This window comes from Sparus aurata, chromosome 7 (genome assembly GCF_900880675.1).
Source record: "Sparus aurata chromosome 7, fSpaAur1.1, whole genome shotgun sequence".
In the NCBI taxonomy this organism is placed as follows: Eukaryota; Metazoa; Chordata; class Actinopteri; order Spariformes; family Sparidae; genus Sparus; species Sparus aurata.
This window is the reverse complement of record NC_044193.1, coordinates 4,926,540-4,943,427: the sequence shown is the minus strand read 5'-3', so window position 1 is coordinate 4,943,427 and position 16,888 is coordinate 4,926,540. Positions and strand designations below refer to the sequence as shown.

Genomic DNA, 16,888 nt, shown 5'->3' with positions numbered 1-16,888 from the left:
GCTGCTGAGGTGGTTTTCGCCTCATGTCACATCCCCTCCTTGACAAAATACTAAACAAATACTTAAGCCGCGATGAAGAACGCATAAGTAATAACAACCCAGTGAGTTTAAAAGAACCAAACATGAATGAGTCGTTACTTGGTGAAAAATGACTGAGAGGCGTAACAGGTAGCATGGCGCTGTCCCGTTCATGTTAATCTTTGTGTGTATGTCGCCTCCCTGTGGTTCGGGTCAGTGCTCTCGGATGAAAAAGTGCTGTGAGAAAAAAAAAAATAAAAAGGGGGGGGGGGGGGGAACAAACTAACTGGGCCAAGACTGTCTGTCAGGGTTGCCATGGCGACGGGAAGCTAGCTTGAAGGACTGCAAATTCACTGTGTGTGTTTCTATGTGTCTGTATCCTCTCTAATAATAGTAATTACAACAACAACAAAAAAAAACTATGCCGAATTACAGTCTATTGAGTGAGTGAACTGTGGATGTGGGAGTTTGAGAGAGAGAGAGACAGAAAACAGGAGATTAACGGTGAACGCGCAGCTCGCCCCCGTGTCGTCCATCTGCATCCGCGGTGAGAGTGAACATGACGGCCCGGTCTGTGCGGTCCCTCCCCGGAGTCCTAAAGTCCGTGTTCAGCAACCGGTTGTCAAGGGTAGGAGCAGCCTCTGAGTTCACCAGCGGACTTTTAACTGCCGCACAGACTCTATTGTGACATTTTAGGGGTTTTAACGTGACTTGTTAGATTTGCCAGGACAGCGGTGAGTGTAGCTAAGCTGATTATCGGTTGGTTAGTTGGCTAACGGAGCTAGCTTGCTTAAATGTCGCTGTCCGTTCAGCACCACTCACGTCTGCTGTCAACTTAATGCCAACTGGGAACTCCCTGCGGAGAGAATTTACTACTACTTGAGCAGCATTCCTCTATTTCTCCCAAGCGAAATAAGGTTGTAAATGCACACTGTAAGTGCTCCCTGCAGAGTCATAAATTATTCAAAGACTATTGCAACAGTGCTTCCTCTTCTAATGGTGGCCAGTTAACAAGTTTACTTCCCCGCAGAAAAAAGGACCGAGGAGAAGTCTGCGGATGAAAATCTGCAACCAAACTTTAGAATACCTAATATGCATTAACACGAGTGCTCAGCATGTGTTGATGCATTTATGGTGCAACAGTTGAGAACCTTTTTCTAGCCTGTAGGACACCACAGAGGGCACTGCATCGAGTTTTCTCCATTTAAAGGGCATCCATCAGTGCATTGCATCACATTATCCTCCATTGGAAGGGCTCTTTATCATGTTTACTTGCATGTTTGTTTTTAGAATGTTTATCTACCACAGGGGAATACAGGTCGTGTAGCAAACAAAATACATGGAAACAATTTTGATAATCAGCTTTAAAATAAATGTGAAACCTGTGAAAATGTTTGTTTTCTATGACTGTAAACTGATTTCCATTTTCTTTGGACAGTTTTTTAGTACAATATGAATATGTTAACTTGGATTATGGGAAAAGTAACTGCTGATTAACACATTTAACTGAGATAATAATTAGCTGATTGATTGAAAATGAGAATACCTAAACAAGCCTTGAGTTCCTGACAGTAGTGATCATATAATCTTATCAGCTCCTAAATAATGGTTTAAATCCCAAATTAAATGATTGGCTTCTGATTTATCACTTAATTTTAATGTATAACCACCTTCTCTCTGTATTCGCAGGTTTATGGCGCAGCTGCATGTAATCAGAGACACAAGTCCACTTATACCGTAAGTTGTTCAGGATACAAAAATGCATGAAAAAGGAGTCGCTTTGATTTATGAGGATTTAACAGCGGGTTTGTCACTTCAGGAGCTCAGTCAACACACCCACACTAACTTTACCTTATGACCTTCCTGACCCAGAACCCCACTGTTACATCCCTCTGGGAATTCCTGAAAAACAAAGATCAAATACCTCAACGTGTCTTTACTGCATGTCCACTGGAGTTTCAGCGTTGTTTTGTCTGATTAATGTGCTTGTGATGCCACCAGGAAGTTGCTGGTCGACATGTGTCTGCCTCCTCCTCACTGTCCTACTAACCTCCCTGTTTTCTCTCCTCCGTCCTGAATCCCTCCTCCTTCCATCCACCCACACCAGACCATAGTGAGTATGGCTGCTCACGACACACACACAAGACAGTGGGGTAGCATAAGCAGTGCTTTAGAACTTTTTACTAAAGTCAAAAAGATTATACGTCTCTGCAGTATCTCTCTAGCTTAGTCATAGTAGTTTTGAGACTCAGCAGTCTCTACAGGACTGTATGTAGAGGAGTGTGACTTTCTGTACTTGTGTCTGCATGATAGCCTCCACCAGCTCGGTATGGAGGCAGGCACACTGTGACTCTGATTCCCGGAGATGGCATCGGACCAGAGCTGGCCCACCACGTGCGCGAACTATTCCGGTGCGAATTCACACATCCTGCACACACGCACACACACACACACACACATACTGGGTCACAGACGCACACACTCTTGCAGACACACACAGACACACTCGCAGACACACACACACACACACACACAGCCACACTGTTGGAATGAAGTCAGTGACCGACTCATACACTGACTGAATGACTCAGCTCAGTCACACTGATGTGAACTCCATCTGTTTTTATTCTCAGGTTCTGCTGCGTGCCAGTGGACTTTGAAGTTGTCAATGTGGACTCATCTATGGCGTCAGAGGATGACATCAATAATGCCATAATGGCCATCAGACGCAATGGCGTTGCACTGAAAGGTAAGTGTTTTATATGTGCATATGTCTCTCAGTTTGTGTATGAAACAGGTTCCTATGAAGGCCTCAAAAATCTATAAATCTCACAATGCACTGGATATAACAGACACTCAGTTGCCAGTTTATTAAGGTACACCTAGCAAAAACTGATACAGTCAAACACTGCAGTTCCACAATAAAGGATATAATGTTCAGTTTTTATTGAAACTGTTATTGAGAGGTGTTCATTCAACTGAATGATTATTTTGGAGGCAGCAGCTTGTGCTGCAGTTGAATTGTCTGTAACGCAGCACAATTCAACAGCAACGCAAACGGCAACCTCCAAAATGATCATTCAGTTGAATCAACACTTTTCTAGGCAAGGCAAGTTTATTTACAGTGGTATAGAAGTAAAACATTTGACATTAAGACATGTTAAAAATATCATAGCAACAACAAAGAAATCATCGGAAAAGACAATAAAAACAAAAAGCAAGAATAAGCAAGTAAATAGCTACAGATTCAAAAGAAGTATCTAATTATTTGAAATCCACAGTGAACAGTAATGTTTTAAGCCCTGAATAAAATGAGCTGACAGTTTAAGCAGATTTCAGATATTTAAGGATCTTGTTCCACAAGTGGGGAGCTTAGAAACTCACCTTGCTTCAATTTAATCCTGGGAGTTAATCTGGATGCTTCATGACAAATTAGTAATAAGATCTCAAAGTCCATCCGTTCAAACACAGGAAGCCATAGACAACATTATAACCTTTATAAAGGGAGGATTTGTTGCAGGAATGTACTGCTGTCTCTGTTTTAGTCGTCGTTCTTTAGGCGCAACTTTGTTTTTTCATCCAGGTAACATTGAAACCAACCACAACTTGCCACCATCCTACAAGTCCAGAAACAGCCTGCTCCGGTAAATCTGCCATGTTTCACCACTTTCCATCTTCCTTATCTGATCCTAAAGTCACACAGTGTGAGTTCTTCAGCAGCTATCTTCCCATTTCTTTCTCTCTGCAGCACCACTCTGGATCTGTATGCTAATGTGATGCACTGCCAGTCTCTACCAGGAGTGAGGACACGCCACAAAAACATCGACATCATGATCATCAGGGAGAACACTGAGGGAGAGTACAGCAGCCTGGAGCACGAGGTATGTAATCATCACTTTGATGACATACACAGAATTACAAATAATCACCTCAAATCTACCTCCATCTTCACTCTTGTCTCCGTCCCTGCAGAATGTACCAGGTGTTGTTGAATGTCTGAAGATCATCACCAAAACCAAATCTTTGCGCATCGCTGATTACGCATTCAGGGCTGCTCGGGCGACAGGACGCAGACGAGTGACTGCTGTACACAAAGCTAACATCATGTCAGTTTGTTATGGCTCAAGTCCCTGACCTTTTTTCTTTTTATCTCGTTATTTATCTTCCTTGTGCTCTAAAAAGAAGCGATACATCTTAACATGTGTGTGTTTGTTGGAGCAGGAAGTTGGCTGATGGCCTCTTCCTGGAGTGCTGCAAGGAGGTCGCCAGCGGTTACCCTGAAATCAGCTTCGACAGCATGATTGTGGACAACACTACCATGCAGGTAATTACGGCATGTAACGAGTATTTTCTAAATTTCTACCAGAAGAACACAAACTAGCACTAATCCCCGTCACTAATCAGGTACTTCAAGTAAGTGCCTTTTTCATAGTTTAAGATAAACGTTTTCAAGCAATTGCGTTCAGAAATTATGTTTTGGTGTTGTGTGGTAGCTTGTTTCCAGGCCCCAGCAGTTCGATGTGATGGTCATGCCCAACCTGTATGGAAACGTGGTGAGCAATGTGTGTGCCGGGCTGGTTGGTGGACCAGGCCTGGTGCCTGGAGCCAACTACGGGGAGGACTATGCCGTGTTTGAGACGGTGAGAGGATTCACATCAGACAAGAATGTCAGGAATAAAAGGCGAAAAATAGAGACAAAAAAGTGATGACTGATAAGATTTGGATACACGGTGACTATGTACTAGTTCCACTGCTTCCCAACTGTACAGCATGTCGATTGACGAGAGTAAATATCCGATGTTAGAATACTATTTGCACCACGTAGGCAGGAGGCAGCTTTTTTCTCTGCCTAGGAAAACCTAATCCTTCATCAATTTTAAATGACGACAGGCTGTTGCTACACCAGGCTCTCAGGTTACAGGCAGTTCGACCAAAAAATGTATCAGTTGACCAATGTTGAATGTCTTGCATAGATAAAGAGATATATTAAAAAATAAACATTTCCATAATTATGACCAGATATAAAAGCTGTGACATGTACCTCTGTTTACAAAGTCAACATGCTCCTCTATGTGCAGGGCACCAGGAACACCGGTAAGAGCATCGCTAACCACAACACAGCAAACCCCACGGCCATGCTGCTGGCCTCCTGCTTGCTGCTGGATCACGTAAAACTCCACGCCTACGCCAGCATGATCCGCAGGGCCATCCTCTCCACGATCACTGAGACTCGGGTACGTCCTATTCTCACTGCGAAACAATGAAAGCAGAAAAGAAAATGTTACTGAATGTGATGTCTGTTGTACAAACTTCCACCCAGTGATGATGCGTTACATTATTGTGCTCCTTTGTGTCTTCATGCGTCATCTCCTTTATTCTCCAGCTGCACACTGCGGACCTGGGAGGCCAAGGCTCCACATCTGAGGTGGTTCAGTCCATCATGAATGCTGTTCAGAGCACTGGGCCCCAGACCTTGAGCATCTAGATCAAACACGCAGAAATACTGTAATCTCTCTCACAGCAGAGACATTTACTAGTGTGCCTCTGTTCAATGAGTCTTCTATGCAATTTCATAAGGTAGTATTACTGAAATAAAACTGTGTCCACGCACAGTTTGGATGTCTATGCAGCAGTATTCTCCCTTATCTTAACAAAGATTGTGTCCTCACCTCCCAACTGTTATTTGAAGTTAATTGAGCACTTTGCACCCCCTTCTCTACTCTTCACTGTATGAATCACTACACAATACTACACCTGTTTGAGTCACACCCAATCCTTCCCGAGTTTATTAGTTTTATTAATTCATATATGATCAAATAATAACAGCGATGAAATAATGAAACCAGCAATTGAAATTTAACTTATTTTAAACCAACCACAGCTGTTGTTCATCTACTGAATGACAGCTGTCTTACTACTGAACGTATTGGGCTAAACTGACCTCTAATAAAGTTTATAAAGCTCATGTCTCTGTATTTTATTCTCTTGTCTTCAGAAGTGTCTGTGCTGAAGCAAACATGTATGAGTGCCTGTTGCACTGTCTTGTCTCGACCACAGGGAGGCCACATTGTCTTGTGTAACCACCACGTTCAGTCTGATCGTTGTGACTGACTGAATGTGACTCTCTCTCTCTAATAACTTTTTTTGCAGTAGGAGTTCCTTCAGTAGGCGCACTTGCCGTGTTTTTATGAGTAGCAGTAATGAAAATAAGCCCCGCAACCCCTTAGGGGGAAAAAAGCGGCAACATCCCGCGACCCTCAAAGCGGAAAGAAAACAACGGAACGGAACAGTAATGAAAATATCTTGATTCGAAATGCCCGCTCTAAAATCCAAAGGGAGGGTATACCACAATTTGTATTAAATTTCTTAAGTTGTCTGGTTAAAATCTAGGTAATCTCAGATAAAAACCTCAAAAAGAGAGAGTCACCAAAATCACTCCCAGACATGTAACCTGTGTTTTAGCCTGATTGGACAAACAGCCAAACACTGACTGTATTAGTCGTAGTAACAACTGTAGTGCAGGTAGTTCAGTGATAGTAGTGGCAGCTTCACTGTACTACAAGCAGTAGTGGAACTAACATTATGATTAAAGAGCTACATGCAGTGTTGCTAATAAGTAGTTAAACCAAAGATATAATGTGCTTGAATGCAGGAAAACAATGGTAACATTAGTAGACAAGTAAATAACTGCATCACTCTCCAGCCTTTAAGAGGATGGATGAGGTGTACAAAGGCTTAAATGTACTTTGTGCGATCAATGTGGTTGAAACATTGATTTTAGTACAAATCAGAGGGAGAAGGCTGTGATACAACAGTTGTCCTTAAACACAATTTCAAGTGCTGACACTTTATGATTCAGTGTTGTAGTTTAAAGGTTATCAACATTAAAATACAGTAATACAGGTTAATGCATCAATCATTTCTCTGGGGGTTTTTTTGGAGGTACAACCAACAGCACAGAGATGAGAGGGAATAAGCAGACTGACAGCGAGGGGGAAAGTCCAGTGTGGGAAGTTGAATTTTATGGTCAGTGCTTGAACATGTAGGCCACCGCAGGAATCAATAATTCAACAATGCCGCTCTGCAGAATCTTAACTTTTAGTGTAAATACTTAGACACATTTCACTGCTGATATCTGACATTTACTTCACGGATCAGTCTGGTCAGATATGTTTCCCTCATGAGTGCATCTCATGAAAAGACCAATACCAACATTTAATTGATTGTAAAGCCGAACTGTTATCAAAAGTTTGATAAATGTAGTCCAAAAACTATTTTTATAAGAACATTACTCAATAACCGTACCTCAGAATGGGTTTCACATACTTTCATGTACTTTACTTCTATTTAATGCCACTTTTTACTCCACCACACAAATGTAGACCATTTTACTCAACTAAATGTTTTTGCTAACTTTAGTTACTTCAAAGATTCAGATTACTTGTGCAAAAAGTAATAATCAGCAAATACATCATGATGTATTATATAGGGTTATATAAAACTTTATCAATACCCAACAACATATAATAAAAATGATAAATAAAATGATAAATGAAGGCATTAATATCATCAATATAATCCTATAAAACAACATGTTCTGAAATAGGCCATTCTGCTAAATAAGAAGTTCTATCACTATGAAAAACACATAAATAATCCACATTGTAGCACTTGGTGAGATGTTACCATGAACACACACACTAGTTTATTTTGACTCCATGCCACATGCACCATCCCGCTGCCCTAAATACTTTCTATATAGCACCAAATGTGTGTCGATCCACATCTGAAAATAGACCCCATCAAATGCTTGCTTGACGCTGAGCGGCACGGAGGATGTCAGCCAACGCTTTGCTGGTTTTGGACTTTTCAAGGGATTTCTTGACAATGGCATCTCATAAAAGCACATTTTTGCCAATGCTTGTTGTTTGTTTGTTTTGCCTACAACTAATTACACCCATTAATCAAGGTTACTGACACCCAGATTCTACTTAACAAACAATGGAAACCTTTTTAAGAAAAATATCAAAAATTGGAAGGAAACGGCTTGAGCAGCGACCGGCGTCGTGTGTGTTACGTGTTTCCATGTTTTTGTGTGTATGTTTAAGGTCGCTCAGCGGGCCCCTCGATAATGAGACGCTTCTCCAAATGAGGGAGTAATTGAGGGGAAGCAAACAGATTACTGCACCGTCAGAGAGGGACAGAGAGGGGGGAATGCAGGAGCCGGACAGAAGAAGGAAGGGGGAGTAAAAAAACAGGGAGCGGGGTCGAGAAAGAGATGGCGACTCTCCTCCTGTTGCTGCCGTCTTTACATCCCATCTGTCACAACATCTGACACTGACTCTCCTCTCTCTCCGTTCCCACCCATCTCTCTCACCCGCTGATGCAAAATCACACGTACACTTATCAGTTTAACGTGTGTGTATGAAAGGTCTTTGATCATTATGGGAGGCTAATAACAAGAAATCTCATTTGATCTGCTGGTGTGCACTTTAGTTCTGCACTGAATGTTGATCAAAGTCGGGCCGAAAGCGTCACCGTTAGTATCTAAACAATCAGCGGGAAATCACATTAATTCACAGTCGCAGCCTGGGCATCACGTCCTTTGAACAACAAGCCCCGCTTTCCATTCAGGAGCCCCGTCTGTCTTTTTCCCCCCTTTTCATAAAATCCAGGAAGGGCGAGAAGAGGGAGGGATGTGTTAAAGAGGAGGGGTAGAAGGGAGGAGATGTGGAGACAGGAGTCAGCAGCCTGAGCTTGCAGAGGTCACCATCAGAGTAATAAGCTGAAATCTCTCTCTCACACACACACACACACACACACACATGCACACACACACACAGACACACACACACAGACACAGCATGGATGCAGCTAGTGTGTGCAACAGCAGATCAGGTTGTCCTGGCTCCTGCAGATGCTTCACAGGACGCTGAAGAGGAAGACGAGGTGAGTAAGTCGTCTACGTTTACTTGCACTTTGCTTCTGATTTTCTTCTCTTCGTTTGCTACTTAAAAGGGAGATTAAAATCTGTAGGACTGGCTCTCGAGGTTACAGGTGGATGTTTGGAAGTGTTAAGAAGAATCAAAGTCGATAAAGGAGTATTTCTGGCAATGATCATCTTCACGAGAACAGTTAAAAAAAAGACTCTGGGGGGGATGAGATATTGATTTGAGCTTTTTGCTTGGTGAAAAGAAAAATGAGTGTTAGACAGCAGGTGTCCGGTCTTGTAATTGGATTAACATTGCCAAAAGATGTCAACAAACTTGGTGTAGCAGTTGCTGCCTCGAAGAGAACCTCGGATGAACCGACCACCAGCTTTCAGGGCTGAAATTGATTCTGTATTTAACGTCTGCATAGTCTTTTTTAAAGTGTATCCTCCGGCTGCACGCACAGATATGAAAGCAGTAAGTTTCTCAGCTTCAAACTGAAATATTTACATCCCGGTGCCAGGACAAGACTATATTCCAGCTCACTTTGGACCAGTTTTCAAAAGGAATTATAAAGAACAGATGATTTCACCTTCACAGGTTTGTCATTTTGTGATCAATGGACTCATGATTTTAAATCAAAAACAGGTTTTAAGATGTTTCACTGCAGCAACTGCAGCAGAGGAAAATCTTAATTTCCTGTACAATTGTTTCCATCTTGTGTTTCGTGGCAGGATTGGAGTCAAAAGGCTGTTTTTCAAGACAAAGACTCCCGTGTGCACACTGGAAAGAATGTTTTTTGTTAATAAAGATAGATGATACTATCAATGGCTTATCCTGTTGACAGCGTTGGAAGAAGAATTCAAGTCTTTTACTGAAGTATTATCGTCAAAACAAACTTAAAGTATCAGAAGCAAAAGTACTCACTCTGCAGAAAAATGTCCCCTGTGGCTGAAAAATGATTAGAAATGACATAATTATTACTGATGCATCAATTTATAAACACTATTTAAGTATGATACTGAAACTTAAGTACAGTTATTGCCAGAAATTTACTTTTGATACTGAATACTTGTGCGACTTTAGTGTACTTTTTTAGGAAAGGAGAGAAAACTTATTTCTGCTTCACAGAGTTCTATTCAAATCAGTGTTTTACTGAACGTATGGTGGGTAGCCGCAACTCTGTTGTATTTATTGTTTTTTAAATGTTGCTTATTTGCTGTTTTTATTATATACTCATCTCTTTGAGGCATGCTTTGTGATACTGGATGATAATAAACTTTTTCTTGACTTGTCCACAGCTGTTGGATTACTACATGTACAATATTATCCTCTGAGATTTAGTGGAGTTGAAATATAAGGTACCATAAACTGGAAACACTCAAGTAATGACCCACAACATTTTACTCAAGTACACCACATGTGTATACGTACACAGTAACCTTCCACCACTGTCCTTGCACTTGCTCTTGTTGGTTCAGCCCTGCCTTACTGTCAGTGAGTGTGTGAAGCGGATCTCGGGACATTGGTCAAAGAACTCAGGGTGACATTTGGCCTCAGTAAATGGTCCCACATGAGGGGCCCCCTCTGCATGCCACTGCGATTGTGGGTGTGTTGAACTGTAAAAGTGCACAGGCAGTGCTGTAAACATGCTTCATTGTTTTACTAACTCATGTGCTTACACACTACACACACCCCTATTAACTATAGCTGTGTGTGGAGGGTGTTGCCAGGCAGAGGTCACGTAAAACAGACATGGTGTCAACTTGGACCATAAACAGCAGCCATATGGACGCGTAACAATGTCTATACTCTGGGGAAAAAGGGATGGTGATTATCCACCAACCATGAACTAATTGAGGTATAAATGTGTTCCATAATCAGAGACGTTACAATACATCCTGTAATCATCTCTGGTAACATGATCGAGTTCTACAGAGAAATGATTTCCGTGAATTGCTATGTGGAATTCACTAATTGGGTGAACTAACATGCAAATAATCAACACCGACCTATGTACATTTACTCAAGTTCTATATTTAAAGGATTAGATCACCCCAAACTCAAAATCCAGTCGCATCCACTCACCCCGAAGATGATTGAAATTCAGCTGAAGTTTCTGGAGCTTCACAGTGAGGCAGCGTAACGGCAATCTATTGAACAACAGAAGCAGATGGGGACTTGTTTTAAAATGTAAAAAACAACTGGAAAAAACCCCACAAACTAAAATAGCTCCATACAGCTTGTTGTAATAAAGTCTCCAGAAACCACGAGATCCCACGTTAATTTGAAAAATGAAAGACATTTACACCTTTAATTAAGCCAAAATGTGTCCAGTAGCTGCTGAGCTGAAAACCTGCACATCTCATCTGAAGCTCGACTGCCTGTCAAAGCTTTAAATAACGAGTTTCCACATCAGCTGATTGGGATCCCGTTAATGACAGAAAATAAGCCTGTTTATAGCATTGTGACGATGTATTCTCCAGCTAATCCAGGAGGGTTTCTAAAGAGTTTATTTTTATCTTAAGACTCAATACGTAAAGGAACATTTCACCCTTCAGATTATCACAAACATTCAACATCAACGCATCTGGAGATGCATGGGAACTGGACAGGAAGGATCTGAAATAAGAAATGTAATGTGAAAAGCACCTAGTAATTAATCTTGGCATATAAATGTAGTAAGTGTTGAGTGAAAATAACAATATTTTCGCTGCAATAATAATCTTCTGCTCTCCCCCTCTTTTCCTCTCCTCCCCTCTTCTTCCTCTCCATCCAAGCCAACATGTCAGTCTCCATGGTAACAGACATAGACCCCTCCATCGATTGGTCGATGGCCTCTGTGACCCCGGCGGGTACGAATGTCACAGACTGGGAGCGTGACGCCCTCCTGGCCGTGGGAGAGGTGGTGGTGCTGGCTGTCATCTTTGTGATGGCGCTGCTCGGCAACGGGCTGGTGCTGGTGGTGCTGCTCAGGCGGAGAGGACACCACAACCCGCTGCACCAGTTCATGCTCAACCTCTGTGTGGCCGACCTGGTGGTGGCGTTTTTCCAGGTAGCACACACGCACAGGTGCACACACACACACTAAGGGCACCCCCTCCCTGCGTCTCACCTCGCCCTTCCTCCTCCTCCTCTTCCTCTCCGAGGTGTTGCCCCAGCTGGTGTGGGATGCTAAAGGTCGCTTTCCTGGCCCGGACTTCCTGTGTCGTCTGGTGAAATACCTGCAGGTGCTCGGGATGTTTGTCTCCTCCTACATGATTGTGGCTATGACGGTGGACCGGCACTACGCCATCTGCAGCCCCCTGCAGGCCCACCGCAGCGGGGCCACCCAACGCTGGAACAGCTTCATACTGCTGGCCTGGGCGCTGTCGCTGCTGCTCAGCCTGCCACAGGTGGGGTGACACAGTCTGTCGTCTGCTGTCTGTATGAACCTTCGTCAATTCTGAGATACTCAGAATGGCAGAAATATGTTAATTAGTTACTTCAAAAAGATTTAAACCCCTCCAGGTTTTCATCTTCTCCCAGTCAGAAGTGGCTCCAGGCGTCTATGAGTGCTGGGGAAGCTTCGCTGAGTCGTGGGGCCTCAAAGCCTACGTGACGTGGATGACCCTGGCTGTCTTCATCCTCCCTGTCCTCATCATCACCGTCTGCCAGGTACAGGAGGAACACGCCAGAACGGAATGCACTCCTGGTATACCAGGGCTTTAACAGTACTGGACTTTTCATGTCCCTTTTCCCCTTAGGTGCGAATCTTCTTGGAGATCCACAACAATTTGTACCTGAAGTCAGAGCGCCACCTGTCTCCCTCCTCTCTCCCTCCATCCAGGCGGGACAGCCAGAGAGGAGGAGGAGGAGGAGGAGGAGGAGGGGGAGGCAGCAGCAGAGGGAGGTCCAGTCTGCCCCCGTATGTTTCACCAATCATGTTCAACAACCCGGCAACTCACACCAGCTTTGAGCCCGGATCCACCTATCAGCACCTGCCCATGGGTCCACTCAGGTCCAACAGCACCACTTCACATTGTGACATTCACAGCTACACGGCTGTTCATTCAGGTGAGACTCACACTCAGTATACCTGCAAAAATAATGACCTTTTCACCTACCACAGATGCTCTTCTGTTGAGCAAATGTTAGCATACTACAGTAGGATGGTGAACTCAGTAAACATAGCTGCTAGACGTCAGCTTGACGCTGACGTCTAGCAGCTATGTTTACTGAGTTCACCATCTTACTGTAGCATTTGACCATGCTAACGTTAGTATTTAGTTCAAAGGACTGCTGTGCAAAGTACCCTGTAATGTTCTGACTGTGTTCCCTTTCAGCTGAGCTGCAGCCCGATGTGCTGCCTGACCCGGCAGCGCCCTCTGCTGTCTGCTGCCCCCCACCCAAACCCCCCCCTGCCCGTGGCGGAGAAGTATCCGCGGCCATGTCGAAGACAGTGAGGATGACGCTGGTCATAGTGCTCGTCTACTCTCTCTGCTGGGCCCCCTTCTTCAGTGTCCAGCTGTGGGCCGCCTGGGACCCCGACCCCCCTCAAAACGGTGCACACATTTATGTCATTTATTCCTCTGTTTCCCACAATTCACCAAACACGTTACAGTATTATGTGAGGGCTGGGGCTAATGATTTCACAAGTTTTAAAAGAAGCTAAGATGATCTGCTACATTCTTCTCCTTTAACACAAGAAAAACTCAGAATACAGACAAGTCACATTAGCATATGTCTCAGTCAGGGTGCTTAATTATTAAATAGTAATCGATTAAATTCACAAATACATCAGCAGTACTGTAAATCATTGGAAATCCTTGCTTGACGAATGTATAAAAAAATACATTATGACACAAAAAGACATTTTATACAAACAAATACTAACATTAATCAATATTAATAACATTTTGGCCATTTAGTAGCCTCAATATGAGTTGAATTTTATTGAGCCAGTTGTTGAATATTGACAGATGAGAGCTGATTCTTAGAATTTTTAAAATGGAGTCAAAATTTTGTGTCATTAGTTAAATTTAGTGATTTAACTTGGTGTTTCATTCATCTATATCTTTCCAAAATCTCTGATTTTGCATCAAACACTGATCATGTCATTGGTTAAAACACATATCTAATGGAAAAAACTGTCCAACATATTTAAAACATCAGTAACGATTAACCGATTATCAATTGTTAAGGCAGTCGATTAGAAATTAAGAAATACCTTTAAGTCACTGAATCAAATCAGTGCACAGATTAGGAGCATTGCTTTATCAATACATTTAATCAATGAGGCCTGCCTCTCTGTGTGTGTGTGTGTGTGTGTGTGTGTGTGTGTGTGTGTGTGTGTGTGTGTGCGTGCAGGTGCTGTGTTCACCTTGCTGATGCTGCTGGCCAGTCTGAACTCCTGCACCAACCCCTGGATCTACTCCGCCTTCTCCAGCAGCGTCTCTCCGGAGCTCCGGCTGCTGCTGCTCTGTCGCGCACACACGCCGCGCCGAGGCTCCTTACCGAACGACTCCACCACCACACACACGTCCGGCTACTGAACAATATCCACCAGAAAACAGTGAACAGTGTGACAGTCACGACACGCCATGATGTGCCACTTAAAACACAGAACTGACTCTTGAAGAACGCGTCAAAAGTAGTGTGATTACTTTTCCACATGTTGACTGTTGTTTAAGAAAGTAACGTTAGTTGTTTTTTTACACTTTGGGTAATACACTTACTTGCTTTTCTTGCAGAAAGTTGTATCAGATAATATATATGACTCTCATAGTTGTCCATGGATGGTCACGAGAAGGCTGACAGACAGCCAAAAGATTTTTAAGCTAGCTTAGCATAAAAACTCGAAACCAAAACAGCTAGCTTTGCTCTGCCCGACTGAAACTAAATCCACACTTATCAGCACCTCTAAAACTCACTAATTAACAAGTTACATCTCAAGTTTAACGTTATAAAACAAAGTGTAGCTAGCAACAACATTTCGTTTTTGTTTTTTTTCTGGGGTCTGCATCTGACCTTTCTGGAATTCCACCTGTTGCTAGGCAACCAACAAGGCTCTGGCTAGGTGACGAACGTTAGCTCATCCAAGAAATAGACAGACCCATTAAAACGTCTAGCTGTCTATATGCTAAGCTAATCGACCGTTAGCGCGGTAGTTTCAACTTGAGTGGCCAAATAGTTTATTTTCCTACCAGCTTCTCCTTTACAATTGTTGCTGTTAAAAGAACAGTTACCATTTTGGGAAATACACTTATTAGCTTTCTTTTAGAGAGTTGTATCAGATTGAACTCCCATAGCTCGCAATGAATTGTGACGTTATAAATGATTCAAGCTAACTTGGCTTAAAAACTAAAAACCAAGCAGACACAACTAGGTTGGTTTAGAAATGTTAGAGTAAGATAAAAATAAATAAATAAATAAAATCCACATACCAGCGACTCGTTTTGTGTTTTAAAACGAAATGTAGACAGAACTATTCACGTTCTGGAAAGCTAACCTAACTGACTTGGCGCTGTTGCTAGGTAACCAGCAAGACTCTAGCTAGGTGATAGCATAACGTTAGCTCATCGAAAGAAATAGACAGGCCCAAAAAACATGTATCTATGAGACAAATTGTCATTTTCACACCAAATTTTTAGTACAAATTAAACAAATAAAATATGTCATGTCGATGGGTGAGCTTTGTTGTGCTAGGAGACAGATTTGGCTTCTTTCAGATACTGCCAGCTATCATCTTGCTGTCTTTATGCTAAGCTAACCAGCTGCTAGTGTGGTAGTTTGACCATGAGTAATATTATTCCCAGATAGTCTAAGGGTGTTTATCCCAATCCAACTATTCCTGTAAAACAGATCGTTTAGTGACAAACCGCTGTAATTAATTGTATAAAGTGTAATTATTTGAAATGCATGTGTCTGGGTGATTTTTTGCCATATTTGTATTTTTCAGCAGGACAAAACAAATGCAATGCGATTTGTTTCAAAAACACTTTTTTATTCATTCTCTCACCAGTCATAAAACACTTTACATATTAAAAAAAACATCTACCACTACTAAGATAAAATAAAAATAAAAAGTCACGTTATTGTCCAGAAACTCAATACAATTATTTGTTCAGGGTTTTTCTTTTCTTTTCTTTTTTTAAAACATAAAGGTGCCGTGGATAAACAATACAGTTTTCAAAAAACCCCTGCACTGGAAAAGACTCACATTCAGGGCTTCAATGTTTTCAAAGTATCACCTTTCATTTTCAAAATGTTCACCTCTAAAAAAGGTAAAATAAATGAAGGTTCAAGTTAATTCTGAATCAGAAAAAGAAAGTCTCCCATTGAAAAACACTATAACGTCATGATGAGTATCAGTCTGCTGTAACTGAATGTGGCTGCAGTGAGACAGCAGGTCTGTTTACAGCATGTCTCTCTACTTGTTCCCCTCAAACACGGACCTGTCGCATCACCTGAACACAAATCTGCTTCAAGTTCATGTCCATAGACGGGTGGACACTCGGGGTACAACAAGAGAGAACTATTCTCCCATTGATACCAACAATACCTTAAAAAGACGTCTGTTAAAATAATTACTTTTAGAAAACGTTGTCATTAATTCTGTCAAAATCTAATACATTTGGTCAGCGTGATTACCAGAAAGTCTGTCAGACAGACACAAAACGGTGTAAACATACACCCTTTTTAACAACATTCATGTACATTCCAACGTAACAGAACTTGTGATGCATGTCGGGTCTGCGGAAGTTTCTCTCTCTGAAGAGGGAAATCTTGAATAACATATAGAAGCAGCAGGACAGTGTATGTCCTTATCTTGAATCACTAAATGTTGCATTATATTGACTTTCCGCCATTTTAGTGCCTGAAATTAACATTTTATAGTTCTGTCTGAAATATCAATTTACCTGTCGCTATGGAATGAAACTATTTAGTGTCTATTGAAA

The 16,888-nt window shown here is 42.1% G+C and overlaps 2 protein-coding genes and 1 long non-coding RNA gene across 11 annotated transcripts; 2 read left to right on the top strand and 1 right to left on the bottom strand.

The window, feature by feature from the left end:
- Positions 1–320: 320 nt before the first annotated feature.
- Positions 321–5,643, top strand: LOC115584780 (isocitrate dehydrogenase [NAD] subunit gamma, mitochondrial-like). The gene is made up of 12 exons (XM_030422505.1): positions 321–646; positions 1,708–1,755; positions 2,126–2,131; positions 2,332–2,429; positions 2,652–2,767; positions 3,602–3,662; positions 3,767–3,899; positions 3,991–4,124; positions 4,240–4,342; positions 4,512–4,658; positions 5,097–5,252; positions 5,402–5,643. The coding sequence occupies exons 1-12, from the start codon at positions 578–580 to the stop codon at positions 5,501–5,503; spliced, it is 1,173 nt and encodes a 390-aa protein (XP_030278365.1). The 5' UTR covers positions 321–577; the 3' UTR covers positions 5,504–5,643.
- LOC115584781 (uncharacterized) lies at positions 2,948–15,493 on the bottom strand. 7 transcript variants are annotated; one of them, XR_003984611.1, is made up of 9 exons: positions 14,666–14,808; positions 14,311–14,478; positions 13,243–13,483; positions 12,064–13,026; positions 11,037–11,101; positions 10,383–10,567; positions 9,876–9,899; positions 5,353–5,499; positions 4,975–5,268 (listed from the first exon to the last, which is right to left on the bottom strand). It is a non-coding gene; the product is annotated as an uncharacterized LOC115584781 (long non-coding RNA). The 7 variants fall into 7 exon arrangements; XR_003984612.1 differs by lacking the exons at positions 12,064–13,026; positions 13,243–13,483; positions 14,666–14,808 and adding an exon at positions 15,374–15,493 and having other exon boundaries at positions 2,948–5,268; XR_003984608.1 differs by lacking the exons at positions 12,064–13,026; positions 13,243–13,483 and having other exon boundaries at positions 2,948–5,268.
- Positions 8,760–16,883, top strand: LOC115584779 (vasopressin V2 receptor-like). 3 transcript variants are annotated; one of them, XM_030422501.1, is made up of 7 exons: positions 8,760–8,967; positions 11,729–12,003; positions 12,098–12,343; positions 12,459–12,605; positions 12,695–13,004; positions 13,274–13,492; positions 14,298–16,883. In XM_030422501.1, the coding sequence occupies exons 2-7, from the start codon at positions 11,734–11,736 to the stop codon at positions 14,480–14,482; spliced, it is 1,377 nt and encodes a 458-aa protein (XP_030278361.1). In that variant the 5' UTR covers positions 8,760–8,967; positions 11,729–11,733; the 3' UTR covers positions 14,483–16,883. The 3 variants fall into 3 exon arrangements, with proteins under 3 accessions (XP_030278361.1, XP_030278364.1, XP_030278363.1); XM_030422504.1 differs by lacking the exon at positions 8,760–8,967 and adding an exon at positions 8,991–9,548; XM_030422503.1 differs by lacking the exon at positions 8,760–8,967 and having other exon boundaries at positions 11,619–12,003.
- The last annotated feature ends 5 nt before the right edge of the window (positions 16,884–16,888 follow it).